General features: G+C 47.0%; 1 protein-coding gene and 1 long non-coding RNA gene across 3 annotated transcripts in view; both read left to right on the top strand.

Annotated features, from left to right (window-relative positions):
* The window catches only part of LOC142890545 (uncharacterized), an 88,187-nt gene that overhangs the window by 2,032 nt on the left and 66,746 nt on the right, over positions 1-19,409 (top strand). The window lies entirely within an intron of this gene.
* The window catches only part of LOC142890532 (kinesin-like protein KIF2A), a 13,154-nt gene continuing 8,423 nt past the window's right edge, over positions 14,679-19,409 (top strand). For both annotated transcript variants that reach the window (XM_076029668.1, XM_076029667.1), the window contains exons 1-5: positions 14,679-15,852; positions 16,772-16,866; positions 17,795-17,908; positions 18,187-18,241; positions 18,496-18,633. In XM_076029668.1, coding sequence (XP_075885783.1) covers positions 15,555-15,852; positions 16,772-16,866; positions 17,795-17,908; positions 18,187-18,241; positions 18,496-18,633 — 700 coding nt within the window. In that variant the 5' untranslated portion in view covers positions 14,679-15,554. The remainder of the gene's footprint in view (positions 15,853-16,771; positions 16,867-17,794; positions 17,909-18,186; positions 18,242-18,495; positions 18,634-19,409) is intronic.

Genomic DNA, 19,409 nt, shown 5'->3' with positions numbered 1-19,409 from the left:
TGGGGAACCCGAGGAACAGCATGACAATAACACAGTGATCCCACAAAGACAAAGGGAGACATGGACTATTTATACACTCGATCAGGAGAACAGTTGAGAACAATCAAGGGCAGGGCTGAAAACAAGACATGCAGGTGACAAACGTCAAGAAAAGGACACAGGAAGTAAAACTAACGACGCTGACAACAGACTAACCAGATTTCAAAATAAGACAGGAAACACAGAACATGGGTTAGGTTTCAACCACTATTTGAGTATATACATACATACACATAGTGGTTGAAACCCATTCCATCCTACATCCTGCTGTTTTATGACCCTACACGCTCATAAACAGCCTTGAAAATTGTTGTACCCCTCCTGCATGAATACCGTGAAAGACGAGTGTGTGTGTGTGTGTGTGTGTGTGTGTGTGTGTGTGTGTGTGTGTGTGTGCACGCGTGTTGGGGGTTGTTAATGCGAAGCCTGCATAATGTGTGCGTGCTCCCTCCCATGTGTGTGTGTGTGTGTGTGTGTGTGTGTGTGTGTGTGTGTGTGTGTCTGAGTGCGCGCGCGATGCTGCGAAGGCATACAGACAATGGTGCGGCAGCGGCGCTGGTAATTGATGAATGGGATGTTTAAAGAGCAGAATATGAATGAAGAGGAGAGAACCCCGGGGGAATATTCCGCAGCACCATTGTAATCAAAGCCTTGATGGTGTCCCAGCCTTTGACTAATGGTCCTAAAAAGAAGCCTCTTACGGGCTGCCTGTTCTATTACGGCTGCCTCAGCGGGGACGCTACACCTCCAGCGGCGTGGTGGGCGGGCTGGCGAGCGTCCGCACCGCTGCTCGCACCTCGCCGTCACTCAAGCACAGGTGAGGTACCTGCGGCGGGGGAGGGGAGGAAGGGGGAATAAAAGGTGCTTTTCTAGCTGCAGCTCCCGCGTCCGTACGTTGGGTCGGGCGGTGCGTTCCTCAGACGGAGGGAGGCGCGTTGATTTATGCAGCTCGCAAGCGGCAATTCGTCACCGGCAGGTGAGGGAGGGGGAGGAGGGGCGAGGAGCGAGGGAAGAGGAGGATGAAGGATGGAGAGCGGCAAAAGTCCCGATTCAGGGAAGGCAAGCACACACACACACACGCACACGCACACAGCAACTCACTAATTAATGACATAGTATAACACTAAATGACTCTCATTCATACATTATTAGAGTAACGATTACAATGACATTCACGCCGACCTCTGGAGAGGTTTCGCGCTGCGCAAACGGAGCAACACAAAGTGCTGAGGTGAAAGAAACGGTCTCAACACGAGGAGCCTGTTTCTTTTTCTGCACGAAGCAAAAACACGACTTTCTACCAAAGTGTAACGCCGGCTCGCCAGATGGCACATTTCCTTTGCCCTTTAGAGTTGTCTTATGTTTGTGGGCCAAAAGCCCACAGAGAGAGAAGCCAAGTGGGCGAAGGGAACCAATCAGCTCGGTTCCTGTGCAACGTCAGCGCAGTATGGGGTGTGTGAGTTAGTTGGTGAAATGCGTTGAATTTCTGGACGGTTTCAGTACACTAAAATGTTTGCACTGGTTGCATCAGGGCGTACAGGCAATTTTTCAATATACAGTGGAAAAGGGTCTCTCTGAGGCTGTTGGAAAAAAGAACGTCAGATTCAAAGTCTTGAGTGCACTTTGTTTGCAAATAGTCGCCATACATCGTGGTGCAGCGTTAGCATTTTTACGTCACAATAACACAATATTTCACGTCTCCATTTTTTTTTCCTTGTAGCAATTTCATAAGAAAAACCTCCACCAGCCCTCTGTTTAACTCACTCGAAGGAAACGAGCATTAGTTTTCCTCTCGAGGAGGAGAAATAAAATCTGACTTCTATATTACATTTGAAAATAAATAAGTCGACCATGAAACGTTTTGTTTTTGTTTTGTTTTTTTGTTGGTTGTTTGTTTGGAGCTGTGGGGCAACAATATAACCGAGACTTGGCTACCTGCTTCTCTTAAATGTCACAGGGATACAGGCTGGAATGTAGAAAAACCTACAGAAACTGGCTGACGTGCCCACACTCAAGCACGCACGTACGCGCGTTTGCTTACATTATTGCAAATGAGCGGCGGCATTACTCCCTGCGCCGCTGCGCTCGCGGTGGCCTTTAGCGGGCGTCCTCGGAGACGCCGCATTGACAAACTTACAAACAGTAATTGGGCCATTACGACTCCCAGCGCCGGTATTGATTGGGCTGTTTTAGGTGCAGGCAGGTAATGGACGTCTAGACGAGGGGGGTCGTATTGCAGGCGGCTGCGGAGGGGGCCCTGGTTCTTATTGGATGTGGTGAAACTGATGTTGCTCTGTGGAGCTCAGGTGTTGCTGTTCTGGAAGTGATGTCATTCACGAGGCGCATTAGAGCCGTGACTGTGCAGTGCTGCGACGGCAAAGGAAGGCGATTCCCAGTGTGGTGGGATGTTTTTTCCCGCAGTAAGAGAGATCCGGGAAGTAGGAACCCTGTGTGAGTTGGTTGGGGATTTTATTTTTCCCCCCGTGTGGCCATAATTTCATTGGAATGGCTCCAACATCCAGTGGAGGCCATGTATGGATTTAAGGGAAGATTAAGTAGCTTTACCTTGCATAGGTTTCTGGGCCTGGTTCCTCCAAATTCCTCATTTCATAATAGAGGTGCTGGATTTTTCGTATAAACATGGCGGAAAACAATGTGAGGTCATCGACTCTCATCACGAGCGTCTGTGGCCAGAAATACTGAAAGCTCTTCGGTATGACTTTTTTTTTCCTTATTAAAAAACATCTTGCTTCATTGCAGAAGAGCAAATCAGTCGACACCCACCTCCACCCCGAACCCACCGACGCTGCTTGACCGGTGCAGGTACAGAATAAGTCCGGGGCTACGGAATGTGTCCGGGTCCTACGGCAACTTATTAGGACAAACTACATCCCGGTCGGATAAATAGATAGAAAAGTAGATAGACAGATGGATATAGTCATATTATACATATACAGTATATAATAGATAGAACGAACAAATGAACCAACGATAGATAGATAGATAGATAGATAGATAGATAGATAGATAGATAGATAGATAGATAGATAGATAGATAGAATGATAGATTGATAGATAGATCATTTGTTTTTGCCATTTTGTCATAATAGACTTATGTTATGTGAAGTATTACGACAAACTACATAGCGGCCGAACGAACAAACGGAAAAACAAACAAACGGTTGTTAGATAGATAGGCCATCTATCTATTATTCTATCTATATCTATCTATTGTTAGTTCGTTCTATCCACATACATATGTATAATATGATTATATCCATCCATCTATCTACTTTTCTATCTATTTATCAGACCGCAATGTGGTTTGTCCTAAAAGAGTTGCCGTAGGACCCCGGACACATTCCGTAGCCCCGGACTGATTCTGTACCTACACCGTCCATCATGCATGCATCATGCTCGGCCATTAATTATGGATACCTTGATTTCCTGGCAAACCGTCCAATCAGACGACCCATCACCGGTGAATCACTTGGGACTGGTTCGAACAGGTGTAGGAGCTCGTCTCACATGCCACTCACTGGTATATTTGGACTCAATTAACACTTTCCCAAGAAGGGGGGTTGAAAATCACATACACCCCCTCTCAGCCCACCTCCTCCTCCACCACCACTGCTGGATAAATTGAGTACTAAAGTGCCTGAAGTGTGTTCACTCTAAAAAATAAATAAATAATAATAATTGTGTGTGAAAAATGCAGTGTAATAGTCTGAAATTAAGTGTGCACTGTGACACTTCACATGTTTAACAAGCGCCGGGACGGTGATGTAGAGGTGGTGTAATGATGTCAGCCGAAGCCATGGATGCTTTGGAATAAAGAGGTACAATGTTCATATGTTTATTGTCTGACATCGCTTTGTCTGCTTTCTTTTGTCTCCTTTACCTTTGAGGGCAGCGGTGGAAGCAGAGGAAGGAAAAGAGAAAAAGGTAAACGTGCAAAACGTGCAAACCGTGCACGTGCAACCTGTGATATAACACCCCCCCCCCCCGTAACAAGATATTAGTCGCACGCTGGTGAATGCTGATGGAACTATGGAACTTCTCCCACTCGAAACACAGCCGCAGTCCGGCGACGGGTCAGCAGGGGGGGGGGGGGTGCGACGCATTTAAAATGCATTTGATTTATCGTCGGGAGATACATCACCGGTCGGGTTGCTCGTTTCCTTCTAGCCTTCCCTCCGCCTCGCAACTCCAGATTAAAACTTAATCCCTCCGGCTCCCCGGAGCGGCGCCGACTCAATCTAGCGCCGGTTTCCTGTCCGCTCACCTGGGAGGGGCGGGGTGGAGAGAGCAGGTGAGGGGAGTCTCGCCGGAGCCTTTCTGGCTGATCGGATCAAATATTACAGGGGCGGCGTTGCCATGGAGATAAGGTGTCGCATCCCAGCCCCCCTTACCCCTCCCCTCCTTCGTGACATTTAGGGGTCAGCTGTGCGCACACACACATGCACACACGTCGGGCACACACAGGTTGGAGCGTGAGCGGAATATGGCGAAAAGGGGAAAAGCGGCATCTCGGCCACGTTTTTCACCTCTGCGGCGTTGTGCGTGTTCATTACCTGTCCCGGGGGGTGGTGGTGGTGGTGGTGGTGGCGGCAGCGGTGGGGGGCACGGTAACATGTGCGGTGAACACGCTCCCTGTACTGCAGAGCAGAGCGGAGCCGGTCCACAGAGAACTGCTGAGGTGCATTGATTGCTCTCTTTCTCTCTGTCGGTGAAGGGGGGGGGGGCGGGTGGGGAGGTGGTGTTGTGGGGGTCAGCGCGCAACCTGTGAGCCCATAAAATGTCAACGGATACAAATTGTGTAAAGAACTCCTGATCTCTCCCCCCCCCCCTCCCTAATTCAATATTGCAGAGCTCAACGGAAAAGGTCGCAGCGTGGGCTAAAATAACAGCAACGCTTCGCTATGTTGTTTTACTTTGGAGGGATTTAAAAAAAAAAAAAATGTTTTGTATCGAATATTTGTTTTGTTGCACAATCCAGATTCCAACACGTTTCTCCCTAAGAAACCAAAGAGACATGTGTGTTGTTTTGACTGCCCTGCTGGGGGAATGAACGGCAGATAAAGGCAGCGCTAACGTCTGTAATATTTCCTGTTTACCCCCTCGGCCTTCCACATTAGCTTGGCTATTTCTGCGCTCTGCAAGAGGGTCTGAGGGCCGGCGTGATTTTCAGACTGAAGACTGCGGCGCCGACCACAGGCTTGTGCAGTTCAACTCACTGTGCGTGCTCGTACGAAACACCGACTTTTCTCCGTGATCTTCGGAAGTCGGACAGTCGAGATTGTTTGTCGTCGCTGTTAGCATTGGCTACCGTTTGCCTCCGTTGTATTTGCCTTTGCTGGAAGTTCTTTCCCAGGCTGTACGTTAGCGCGGCGGTTAGCGTCGCCGACTCAGGGCCTTTCCACACGTTGTCCAAGTGGCAGAGTCCCCACCCTTGAAGGGTCGGCCCGTGCAGAGCGTTTAACCGAGGCGACGCTACCACCACCGTGAACGTCGGATCCTCCCCTCCTCACCCGTTTCTGGCTGCAATATTCATCACGGAGGCTGCTGTCACCGTGAAACACACGTTTCAACGCTCAGACGGCCGCCGCCCCCGGGGATCTGCTCACAACATCAGTCACCCACCATCAAGTCAAATCTCATTCTGAGGTCTTAAACGGGGGAAGCCTAAATATAAACGCACCGGCTCACGCGATGCAAAAAATGTAAAACGGGAGCCGCTGCGAGCAATTACGGGGGTTTATCTGCTCGACGCGCTGATGAACCAGGTTGGACACTCGGCTCTCTGGTCCTTTGTTCTGCCTGCAGATGTGCTTTATTTATTTTCCAATTTTTTTTTACATTTTTTTTTTTTTGCCTCCGCTGTGTCTGAGGGAGGGGGTGAGCGCGCAGGGAGGTTTTCATCGTGGTCTGCTGATCTCCTCGCTACATTAGGCCGGGTCATTCCAGTGATTGCTGCCAAGGCTGCCAGAAAGAACAAATGAATGTCTGTGGAGGAGAGAGAGGGAGCCGCCACATGCATATATTTACAGGCTGGCAGAGGGCGAGCAAAACAACACGCAGCTGAAAGGCGAGTTTCTGCTTTCGGTGGCTTCATGTTGAGGGTGGGGAAAAAAAACCCATAATATTATATACGTGACGTGTAGGGTGTAATTTAGGTTCCGTTCACCATATGTCATGATGTATTTTTCTTTTCGGTTACCCGAGTATGTAACACCACATACCAAATTCTTGCACTTGAAATAGAATAAGAGAAGTAAAAAAAAACAACAACCTCCAAAGACCGATTCAGGGTTTACGCTGCAGCAATCCTGTCTCTTCGGTTCCCCCATTTCAGTGACTTATATTTTTTGAATTATTTCTACCGGAGTGCAAAATGCATTTATGTGTTAAACTGCAAAATAAACACACTGAGTTTAAATCCTAAATGGCATATTCAGCAATGAGACGGGACCAGAATTATGTTCACTCCTCATTGTCAGCAATAGTTTAAGCTAATATGTGTATAGCTTATTTTTCAAGACGGGAAAGTAAAAATGGAGCTTTAAAACGCACGTTGTTAAACCTCGAGGGCTTTTCGTAAGTCTGTGAAGCACTTTGGCGAAAGCATGTAACATATACACGTATCTCCCAGCAGCCCGTTTGTCTCCATAACTTCTATGCGTTTTATGGAAAGCACTTCACTTAACGAACACGAAGCTAATCCGATTTGTTAATTTACACTGTTACCGAGATTTTTTGATGGAAACGTTACAACTCAACCGGTCCATTGTGCTCGCTGTCATATTGTGCCACTTCAACGCAGCTCTCGTTGAAGTGGCAGTGCAGCGCCACTCTCAGGCTCCAACCTGTAAATGCAGCGAGCGTCGCAAATCCTCGTCCGTTCGGGGGGGGGGGGGGAGAAAAAAAAAAAGTTTTTCGCAGCAAACTTAAGCAATTCAGACTAGTTTTCCAACCCCCCCCCCCCCCCCCGCCTCCTGACTTTTATTACACATTGTGTTAGCAGTTGGCTCTGAGAGAGAATCGCTGTCTGTTTTAAATTCTCTGCGCTTCGCAGGTTGTTAATTACTCGCGCCGAGGCCTCTCAGATTCAGGCGGAGGTGATTAATAGTTGTCTGGGAGGTAGAGGACGAGGCCTCGAGCAGATCCAACACAATAAATCTGGACTGCTCGAGGAGTGACGCAGACACACACCCCAGTCAGTGTTCCGATGCGTCTCCAAAGTCCTGACGATCCATCTCGCTGTGAGATATGAGGAACTGTGACTCGGCGAAACGAGCTCGCAAACTTTTCATCCCGCGCTTTTGTTTTTTTTGTTTTTTTGGGGGGGGGCTTATGTTATAATTAGAGATTTATTGCGCCGCTTTCCCGGATCGGCGACTTCACCGGAGAAGATTTATAGCGGCACGTGGCTCTGCTTTCCCCGCATCCTTTCCCTGCACAAGCCCCCCCCCCCGTTGATGTAGACAGGGATGGGGGTGAGGGGGTCCTCTATTCGACAGAGAATCCTTCGGCTCCTCCACTTTATTCAGTGTCGTGTAAGTATTTCGGAAAACCAGCCGCATCTCAATGAGGATGAATTATTCCTCGCCGAGGAGAGGCAGCGCTGCTTTGATTCCCCTGTAATCGAAGTGAAGTTTGGGGCTGCGCGGGATTGCTCCGGCACAACAACACATGCATTTTTCATAAAAGGCAAAACATGGAAAGCAGCTCTCTCTCTCTCTCTCTCTGTGTGTGTGTGTGTGTGTGTGTGTGTGTGTGTGTGTGTGTGTGTGTGGTGACATATTTTCTGCTGAATACACCATGCATATTTCATAGGAGTGGTGTTCTCTCCGCAGCAGCTCTGACAGTGGAACCCCGGCAGGTCTGCCCCCCATCTCCCCAATTATTATTATTATTATTTACTTTTTTTTTCTTTTTCTTTTTTAAATGCAGACAATTGAACAGATTTATTGTCATTTTATGTCTGTGTTTATATGCAATAACCCCAAATCATACTTTAATTGAGAATATCATAATCTGAGCTGAACTTTATGAGCATTGACATCATCAACATTAAAAGTGTGCAGCCATACGGCAGTTTTTTTTTTTTTTAGGCTCATTGAAATTGGAATGCTTTTGCTTTATGATATATAAACTCAGGCTGCTTCAGGACATTAAAGTCTGCTTGATGGGGGCATTCTATTTTTTTTTTAGATTTGGTTGCGCTCATGTTCTCAGCTCGGTTTAGTTTGGGAATTAAAATGCTCTTTGGAGATAAATGGTTGTAACAAAATTAAATGTAGTAAATTACCCATTTTATAAGATAACAAATGTTTTGTACAGGAAAAGGTCACGCATCAAGGAAGGCTGCTGCACACAAGTCTGCAAGTCTGTCTGAAAATGAGGTGTGTGTGTGTGTGTGTGTGTGTGTGTGTGTGTGTCTGTGTCTGTGTGTCTGTGTGTGTGTGTGTGTGTTCACAAACACACCGTTGTATTGTATTGTCACTGAGATTTTTGACATTTGGCAGTAATAATTGCTTTCTGCGATTCACAGTTCAGGAAGGATGATGGAGTACAAAAGAAGTCTGAAGCAGGCGGTCTTTGTCAGAGTGTTTCGACTTTTGCACGGCGACGTCATGAAATGCACCCATTCAAATGTGTGTGTGTGTGTGTGTGTGTGTGTGTGTGTGTGTGTGCCGGGTGATGCACGCCCTCCTCCCCCTCCGCACCCATCAACGTTCAGCTGTCATCTGCGGCAGTTTGTCACCAGCCGCAGCTTCCCATCGACTCAGCAGCCGACAGCTCCAGGGAGGGCGCCCCCTGCTGAGGGGCCCCCCTGCCGGTTGTGAGATATACATTTTCAAATGAAAATTGACAAAGCCACGTAATCTCAATTCGAGGTGCGGCGCCGGCGGTGGCGGCGTTGTCACGGCGGAAAATTAATTGTTACCTGCTCAGAGGCGGCGTGTGACAGTCATTGAATAGGCGATATAATGGCTTTATCATCGCGCCGTGGAACAGCCCGCGTTTGGAGTCAGTGACGGGCGGAACGAACGGCGAGGAACCGACGGGTCGGCCGGAGAGGAATCGATGGGACCGCATTTAAAACAGCACGGGGCATCGTCTCACTTAACATCTTTTTTTTTTTTTTTTTTGCTTGTCAGGAGCAAAAAAACAAAAAACAAAAACTCGATATGACTAGGGGACTAAATTTAGTGAGAGGCTTCGTCTGATGTTCATTTCTGGAAGAAATGTTGAGGCTTTGAAGAGAATTAGCCGGGACGAAGCAGGAAGTACCTGGGGCCCCCACCCCACCTATACCGTCCCGTGCCAGTCTTCCCCTCCAACTGAATATCCCTCACACACAATGTAGATAACTGTAGTCGTGCCAAGGGCCCTTTATCTGCTGTGTGGAATTTCTTGTTGAATTTAAAGAAAGATGCTTCTATGTTAATGCTGCTAGCAAAAATGGCGTAAACAAATATGGTTATGTGTCAATGTTATTGCTAATACCCCGTCCCTGCCCTTGTGCCCTTGTGCGTTCTCCTCAAAGGACTCTGTTTGATGAAAACATGCACTGACCTCCTGGAATCTACTTCACTCACTTTGCACACATTCAGATGTCGAGGTATTTCGACTGCCCTGCCGCCTTGCTAGATAAACATCAGGTAGGATTTATACAACAAAAAAAAAGTCTATGTAATTAAAAGTCCTACTTGTGTCAGATCCTTGTAATTGTGTGACTGGAATCAAATTCTGCTTGTTGATTATTATGCGCACACGCACACACACACACACACACACACACACACATATATATATCCATTATACATATATAAGTTATGCTTGTTCATTATTACATACATACACACACATATGTATATATTTACCATTTCATATATTATTAGGAATGTATACCGTATATTGATATGTACAAGATGCTGCCTCTAATTCTCTTGCTCTAATTCTTTTTCTGTAGTTTAGTTCAATTCATTCCTTGTTCTTCATCATTGAGTTTATTCTGCCGTAAAACATCAGACCGCAATCTGTAATTTTCAATGTCTCGTTATAATATTTAAGTGGACACAAAAAGGAGTATTTTAAGATGACCCCAAATTATTTAGAACACTAAATGCCTTTTGAAATATATCAGCAATTTCTCTGATGTTCTCTGTGACATTGGCATGACGTGATGGGCCCGAACAGACGGCGACCAATCGAGGAGTTGGGGGGGGGGGGGGGGGTTCAAAAATGAGCAAATTTAATAAGAAGCTCTCGGCTCGACGCTCGTTACCAGGCCGAGGAAAGAGCAGGACTCGGGGAGGGGAGCTCGCTTCGGCGGCGAGCCGACTCCCCGCGTCTTGTCAGTCACAGGATCAAACGCATTGTTGAAGAATCACGGTGTCTGCCGGATTCAAAGGAGCAGCTTCTGACGTGAGCCGCGTCGATCCCTGTTTGACAGCTGACACGATAAAACACACACGCGCACGCGCACACACACACACACGCACACGCACGTCTCATTCCCATTCCTACTCCCTTGGAGTTTGTCTCTCCGAGTTCGGAAGATTTGACTCACGCTCCGACAGTCTGCCTATGGAAACATAACGAAGCAAACACGGCGGTGATAGACGGAGGGCTGGAGGTGGGTGGAGGTGGGGTCCCGCCGTGCTTGAAAGTGAAGAACGTGATTCCAAGGAGAAGATACTCCTGCTCCGCTCTGCCCTCTCCCCTCCCCTCCCCCGCCACTTCCTCTCTGTGGCTGCCCCTTCCAATTAAAGGCCTCTGGCTTCCCCCCATAACAATCATCATAATGTCCTGCAGCGTTTCAGAAGAAATGAGACGCCGCTCCCATGTTGAAATTTGAAGGTCCCCCATTATACTAAATTCACTTTGCCAATGTTGTCAGACAATATGAAGGGTCTCCTGGCATCCTATTGGCAAACTCGGCTGTTAGGATGAGAGAGGCCCATCCGTTGTTTTGCCTGTTCCGCTAGGCTTGAAAACTATTCTAGAAATCACAACCTTGTGATGTCACAAAGGCCTCACTGATGACTCTCCGAGGTTGGCCGGGCCCTCATTCCAACCTCTGACACTGCCTCACAGTCTTTTGTCCTCTATGTCCCCATAGTTTACTCTAGTTTGTGTTGAAAACTGAGATTTTTTTTTTTCAGTTAAACAAGTCGCAGACACAGCTGAATATGCTATTTTCTGGAGAACTTTTCCTGTAGTAATAATAATAATGACGACAACAATCAATAATGTGAGACCGCCTCATGGAGACTGGGATTGAAAAATAAAGATCTGAGAATGGGCACATTACGGGACCTTTAAAATGATCTAATTTCACATTTGGTTGGCTGCGGCAGTCGCAGGCTCGGACTGCGAAAATGCACAATGGCAATGAGGGTTTTTGATGAAGAATGATGAATAATGTTTAATGATCAGCGTAACTTGTTTCGTCTCCTCCTTGCCTCCAACTGCCAAAGAAAGCCCTCCGGGGGGGATGTTGCAGCTCCAGTGAACAGGACTAAGGGCCCCGCCGTTGCCAGAGACTATTACCCGCTGGAGTGCGCCGCCGCCACGGCCGCCGCCCTGCAAATGAAATGGAGGAGGGAGAGGGAGACGGTAATTTTATTGGCCTCCTTTGTCCTCGCGGAGCAATGCCCGGCCCTCTCAGAGCTGATTCGTCAGACGTGACATTGATTATGACAGTGATTATTAATTAGTAGCCATTATGGGTTGCGTGGAAGCTGGCATATGTCTGCGAGGGGTCATCAGGGAGTCAACAACGCAGCGACGTGGCGCTCGTCCAAGCAATGCTGACAGACGCAAACAGATCTTCGATTGTTTTTCAATAATTTTCGCCCTGGTAATTGGAGAAGCCATGCATGACCCGGCTCAATTGCGATCAAGCCATCAGAAGTAATAGAGGGATGGAAACTTCTGACACTCATCTTTCTGGATAGGTTTGCCTGTCGTTTCGAATTGCTTATTCCTTGAAGGTGCCACACGGTTCTCGTTTTTATATCTTTATTTTTCATCCTGGACTTCAGTGGAAAAATCCCACCTTAATTTGTATATTTAAAGGAAAACTATAGATCTCAATAAAATAGAACATTTATCCCTATATTTACCATAGACTCTCAATAGCATCACAAAGTACTAATTTACAGAGCCATGATTTTTTTTTTTGCTAATACTTTCTGTAAAGCAGAGTGAACAAAAGATGGACTTTTGTCATTTCTGAGGACAGACACGTTTGTTATACTGAACACTGGAAAAGTGAATTTCGCAGAATATGTGACCTTTACCGTATTTTGACTGTGACTCCATTTGAGCTCTTGCTCAAGTTTCACATCAAGGACCCCTAAAGTGCAACCGACTCCACAATGGCTCCTCTTTTTGATTGGACTTGGCTGAACTATTGTCCGTCTGATACGACTTTTAAACATTACGCGTTCGGCCAAGCCCCTGACCAATGCATGCGCGCTTTATGTCATTGTGTTGCTCATGAATGGTATTGCTGCCCTGAACAATCCATCCCCTGTTCTGCTTAAATATTTCTGATTTAATCTGGTGCAGTTGTGGCCTCTGAGGGCAGGCTTTGCTCTAGAACGGCAGGAAACGGAGCCTGAGAAAGACGGAGATAATACAGAAATACCAGGTTAAACATTTCCTGTTGCGTAAGAACATAAAGTTGTGATATAAACACAGTCAAACTCGCAGAATATGTTCAGAAATGTGGGGAGGGGAAAGTGAAGGCTTTTATACACAGCATTTTTTTTTAAATCACATTCCGCCCACATTTCCACTTTATCTGCAGAGAGGACAAAGCATGGCGGCTTTATGTGATGCATAAAAATGTCCATAGTCGAGATGCCAATGCCTCACTGTCTGTCAGGCATCCGCCGTCTTGATTGTGCCGCCTCAAGACAGCGCAGAGCTGTAAATCCTCTACAAGTCATCGCATGTGTATGCGAAACTTCAAGACCTCGTTGTAAATTCAACACAGGGAGCCGAGACTACCTCCTGGTAGCATCAGCTAGCATCAGCTCGACTTGTGCACTTGCGGGCGCTGAAGCTAGAGGAGCCCGCATGGCCTCACTGTGAAATGAAGGCAAGTGGGAGGAATGGGAGTGGGAGAGGGGGGGGGGGGGGTCTTTCCGGGTCTCAGGCTGCCTTCAAAGGATTTTTTTTTGTATGCAGTGTCTGCTGCACATCATGAATTATCCATGATTGCAAAATAGGTCCCTTGCAGTTTTCCTGCTCCACGTAGAGGATTGGTATGTAAAATAATGCGAATGAACCTGCAGAAATATGGACGGCCTGGATTCAGTCTGTCTTTTCTGGACGACCAATTAGCTTAGCAACACTGGTAGTGCTTCTTCCCCGCACCACCACCAAAACCCTTTGCCCTCGCCAGAAGTGACCGTTCAAAAGTTGTCATTTGATCCTGTTTGAGACAAGAGCACAGTAGTACCTGTCCCACCACTTGAAACCATCGAACACGTCACTCAAGTGTTGCAGGGGAGGTTTTACTTGCTGGGGAAACGCCTCTGAGTGATGGCCGACACCTCGGAGGTAAGACGGACTCATATAGAAGTCCAACATGGCAGGTTTTTGTGTGCAAGGCTGTCTATCTATTGGCTGTTTGGTATTGATAATAGAAAAGACAAGAAAAGAAAACTAAATAGAAAGCTGATGAGACCTTAGATCTACTAAGCTCTGATGAGAGCTTAGTTGACTTGAAGTATTGAGTCTCTGGGTTGGGTGATGTTTTTTTTTTTCGTCAGCTTTTTAAAAAAAAAAGTTTCACAAAATGTTTTATTTTCATCAAGCATCATTCTCAAATACACACATCTTTTTGTGAACTTTCACTCATTTGTTGGGCGACAAATGGAATAAACAGGAAAACTATTGAATATTGAATTTTGTTGTAGTTTTTTGTCAATTAGGGAAATGTAATTGGCCTCTTTCCGTTGTGATTTTCAAATCGTAAGGCTTTCCGTTGTATGTATTTTCAACGTGCTGGCACAAACTTGTTTCGTCTGTTGTGTGCACTTTTCTTCCCTTTCCTCTCTTAAACAGAAACGTTGTTCCTAGAACAGCTCTCTGGTGCCATCTTGTGGTCAACTAGAGAAAGTGAGAAAATTATTCAAACGCGCGTTTTGGCGAGATATAAAACATACGGGGGGAACAAAATAAAATCTGTCACATAGAATTAGCAGTACCTTAATATTACAGAAACACGCGGAAACAGCTAAGGGTAAGGGCTGAAATTAAATTATATCCTAAATTATATAATGAACACCCTGGTACAATTCATCAAGATACATCAACGTTACTGTCATAACTTTTGTTGGCATGGTACTTGGCCTTCGTGCTTCCCTCTCTCTGTCAGCAGGTTGTGTGTTCTGGGATTGGTCAGCAGCTTTACAGACCGCTGTCATCTTCCTGCGCACCCGCCTTAAGCTGATTGGTGTGGCGCGCTTTCCTCGACCCAGTGATCTGCCGGGCAGCAGCAAGTCAGTCACACACCATTAGTTTATTCCTTCTTCTTCTTCTTCTTCTTCTTCTTCTTCTTCTTCTTCTTCTTCTTCTTCTTCTTCTTTACATATTTGTTATTTTTATTTTTTAGATACGATTTAATTTTCACCCATTTTCTTCACCCCCTAACGTAACCGATTATTTGTTTCTTTAAACTATTAAAAGGTTTATGTTGCTGTCCCTTTTCATAATGACCTGGGTTGCAACATTTAGCAAGATAGAAAGAAGTGCATTGACTCCCTTCTTCAGTTATTCAGTTATAGGATGTTCTCTCTACTTTATTCTACTTCTTGGCTATCTTAGTGGGGTCTTTAAGCAATGTGCTGCACTTTGATTTTGACATGTTTCTCTGTCAAGCACTTGTATGGCAACTATGAATCAGCTTCTGTTTATGATGAAACGTTTCTCATGAATAAATTAAACAACTTTACCTTGCTGAACCACTAAGCACTGAAACCGTTCACTAAATAATTTATGTTGCGGCGCTATGCCAGAACGACTGCGAGTTTTCCCAAAGCATACACTGTATGACCAGTTTTTTAATCCGTTAAATAAAACACACGATTCAGTAATCTATCGTGCAGAGACAAAGGTTATAGCAGAAACACAAGATATTCACAGTTTTCGTCGTGTCCTAACAAATGAAATCTACATTTTCTGAATATATTATTGATCATCAACATTATATGTACAGTACTGCAATTGATAGTGTTCCCTGGCCCTCCGTTACATAACTGGTTCCGGTGTGCTGGGTGATGTCTTCCCAACTACAAGTACAATAATAGTGTTTTGGGAAAAGATGAAAAATGTACGGTATTTCAACGTAATGTCACACCTAAAAGGTGAAAACAAAGGAATAATGTTGGAATTTCCCTTGACAAAATATATAAGGGAATGAATAATGCAACGTCCATGCAACGTAATGTGAAGCGATACATCCCATAATCCATCACAATAGTCACAACATGCTGCCGCCCAAACCTCGTTTTCTTCCACACTGCCGGCCTGTCAAACTGCCACCAGCTGCGCATGCGCAGCGGCTCCTCTCCCCGTCTCTCCTGACAGTGACCGACAGTGACCTCAGTTTCTGCAGCAGCGCAGCGCGCACAACTTGGACGGACCGGGCACGCGCGCGCGCGCACTCACACGCACGGAGGAGGAGGCACGGCGCGGCGCGGCACGGCGCGGCACGAGGAGGGGAGATGGCGTCCGTTTTCGGCAAGATCTTCGTGGGCATCTACGTGGAGATAAAGAGGAGCGACGGTACGTTTCTAGCTAGCTCACGGACACATAGAGACACGCACGCACGCACACACACACGCGCGCGCGCGCGCGCGCGCAGGCACACCGCCTCTCCATCCGGCGGCTCCGGATGAGAGAGGCTAACGACCAGCTGGCTTGTTAGCTAGCGAGCTGCTACATCATGACACGGACGGTATAATAAATAAATAACAGTGCCACCCAGGGACACGTCGGCGCTTTTTTTTTTTTTTTTTTTAATTTCTTCAATAAACACAAATTGGACGCGCATTGGTACTGTCGACTGTTAGTCAAATGCAAATGCGACGCAGGAGGAGACTGGGCGGCTGGTTGGGCTGGGCGGGTCAGTCCACCTGTGCGGCTCTCCGGCCTGGAGAGAAAAGACACCTGACACCGCTCCGCTCCGCTCCGGGCGGCCGCCCTCTCATCCCTGCCGCATCATGGCCGAAGCCCCCCTCCGGTGCGACCGGCTGCATCAACCCGCACTGCATCACCTGAGCAGCGGCTCCATTTCCCGCTGCTCGGGTGGCCTCTCCCATCCAGCTGCTTACAAAAATAACCCTTTATAAATATTCAAATGAGCAAGGATTTCAAGACGCCCGTGCTGTCAGACAGGCGGCGGGTGAAAGCCGCTTTGAAGTTGCGTGCGTGTGTGTTTGTGTGACAGCCCCATCGTTTATCCATCCTCTTGACGAGCCACACCCATTAGCATCTCCGTATCCTTAGTGATGGTCAGACCTCACCTGCATCCAACGCAACACAAGCCTCCCCTGTGGTTTCACTGCATCTGCTTTATCTCACGGCTCGCGGGGATGATTCAGTGTCTGCCTGCGTGCACGTGCACGGATCCCCGCGGCGGTCCCGTGCAGCCGGGGCCACAGGCCTCAGCATCTCTCTGCATCCTCTCGCCTCTCTTCTGCAGGACGGATCCACCAGGCGATGGTCACCTCCCTGCACGAGGACAACGACAGCGTGACGGTGGAGTGGATCGAGAACGGGGACACCAAAGGGAAGGAGGTAACTTCCAAACTCTGATGCTAGGCCCTCATGCTGAACGGCCAACTGAGGGAACTTTTCAACGCAAAGCCGCCCGTAGGTTGCTGTAAGCTCGCGTCGCTTCTCGTCCCTGAGAGGGACTGTCGTGTTTCATTCTGCGCTGCTACATTAAAGTTGTAGCTGTGAGACGCTGTGACACGAGGTGTGTGTGTGTGTGTGGTGGGGGGGGACATCAGCGCAAGCTGTGGTGCTGTCATGAAGCTGCAGGCCAGTAGTGTTTCATCCACAGCAGAGTAACCTTGAGTCCAGCAGGGCTACAGCACAATTTCAGATGTCATTTGTTCGCTTGAAGTAGTAATGTGTTGTCGTTTCGTGTCGTAGATGAGACGCAGGTCCAATCTTATGCCAAACTGAGGGTCTGTAAATGCATTTAGTGGGGGATCTATACAGTTACTGGATGATTAATCGAATCGTGCAGTGCTGCTCCACTGGATGAGGAAAAGATCGGAGAATGGGTTATGAGAGGGCAGCGCGCAAGACTGGGATCAAATGGCAGCAAGACACAGTGAATGTGAGTGATTTTGAGTGTCACCATCTTTTGAAATGCCGGTGCTGCTGTACTCCGCCAGCACCTACTTGTCCAATCAAATTGTTGCGCAGCACCGGCCGCAATGTTAAGCGCAGTCACACTCTCGGCTTTCAATCAAACAGAGAAGTCAGTGTCTTTCCTCCTAAATCAGCTCGGTTTTAATTCTGATGGAAAGAGGACGAAAGCAAGGCCGTCGTCTTTTAGTAGCTTGCAGTAGAAATTTAACATCTGATTTCAACAAGCTCAGCTGCTCTCTGATGTTGTTGCGGCCTTTGCTTTCAATCTTGACCTCAGGTGTGTCTGCCGGTCCGAACGCGTCTCGTCCTCTTCCCCTGAACCTGTGTTTGTCCGTTGCCCCAGATCGACCTTGAGAGCGTCTTTGCTCTCAACCCGGACGTGGCTCCTGACGAGGAGATCCCGCAGAGTCCCGAGGCTCCTCCCTCCAACATTGGCAAAACCAGCAAACTCCCAAAGGTGCTTTCATCACTGCCTGCCAACTACACAGCAATCAAAAGGCAGATGGATTAGAAATTCCTCTTACTGCTTTTACCGCAGAAGTTTATCCATTAAAAAAAAAGGTATAAAACACTTTAAAATTTCTCATCCGACTCCTTTGGATGTGAGTTACGCTGCCTGAGGTTGTCAAACGCTGTCCTGCACTCTGCAGGTGTAAATAAAAGTTCAAGTTTAAGTCCCACTGATTGTGACTTTCAAATGTGCAGAATCCAACGTTCTTCATGTTTTACTTGCAGACCAAACGGGTCACAGCGATACCGAAGGCTGAGAACGCCCCACGGGAGAACAGAGGTATGCATTTATTTAAAAAAATAAAAAAATAAAAAAATCTTTTTAAAAAAGTGAGAGCTTTTGAAGAAGTTTGAGCAAATTGTTTAGCCTCCAGTATCTCGGACGGTACAAACAGAAAACGTGAGGAGTGGATTTAGGCACAGCTTCCGTCAGTCAACACAAAAGTCTGGAACGCAGACAAGAATCTCACTGTGTGCGAGCGTTTTGTGGATGTGGACGTGATTGAATGCGTCGTCGGCCCGTGTGCTCTCCAGCTGCGGCGGTGGGAACCACCCGGGCTCGCCCCAGCCAGCACAGCCAGCACAGCCAGCACAGCCAGCCTGCCGAGCCTCCTCCGCCGGCCATCACTCCCCAGCCGCCAACCAACCAGTCGCTGTTGCAGCAGCAGAACGGTAACTCCTCCAGCAGCACGCACCTCACTTTACCCCAAATCTCTCACATGCTTTTAGAAGGGGAATTTTTTTTTATTGTTTTTTTCCTTTGCTGTCATTCCCCACCGACTGCTATGATGTCACGCTCCCACACAGCTGTGAGCGCTAGCCTATCAAAGGCCCTTTCACACGCAGTCTCTGACCTCGGGAGCTGCGACTCGTACCACAGCGTTTGTTTTTGTTTTCCGCGGCAGCTGTGAGGGTTTTGCGCGCTCGCGCCACCGTCTCCAGATCTGAGCCGCGGAACGATAGGAAGAGGCACGTCTGTGTTTTCCTCTGGTAGTCTTGCTGTCTATAAAAACAAACCAAACACATCAGTGTACGAAATGTATCCTGCTGACCTGACGGTGATCTAGAACAGGGGCTTCCCAAACTTTTCCACACCGCGTCCCCCGAAACAGCATCATCCTCTGGACAGGGAGCTCTTTGCTAACCAACAGACACTGCCACAAAATATGTCAACATCAACTTTTTCACACATTATATATTATATGATATATATTTTTAGTATATTTAATAATAATGACTAAACAATAATTCTTATATCATATTGATAATGATGATAATAATAATAATAATAATAATAATAATAATAATAATAATAATAATAATAATAATTAAAACATGTTCAATTCTATTGTTTATGTATTTCTTAGCTTTTTTTCTTATCTTCTCTTCATTTTTCTGCAGCCTTTTACTTTGAAAACCACTGATCTACAGCTTTGTATCACTGATGT

Source organism: Nelusetta ayraudi, unplaced genomic scaffold (genome assembly GCF_046127955.1).
Source record: "Nelusetta ayraudi isolate G7.1 ecotype Tasmania unplaced genomic scaffold, CSIRO-AGI_Nayr_v1 ptg000026l, whole genome shotgun sequence".
NCBI classification, from domain to species: Eukaryota; Metazoa; Chordata; class Actinopteri; order Tetraodontiformes; family Monacanthidae; genus Nelusetta; species Nelusetta ayraudi.
This window is presented reverse-complemented; position numbering and strand designations above follow the sequence as displayed.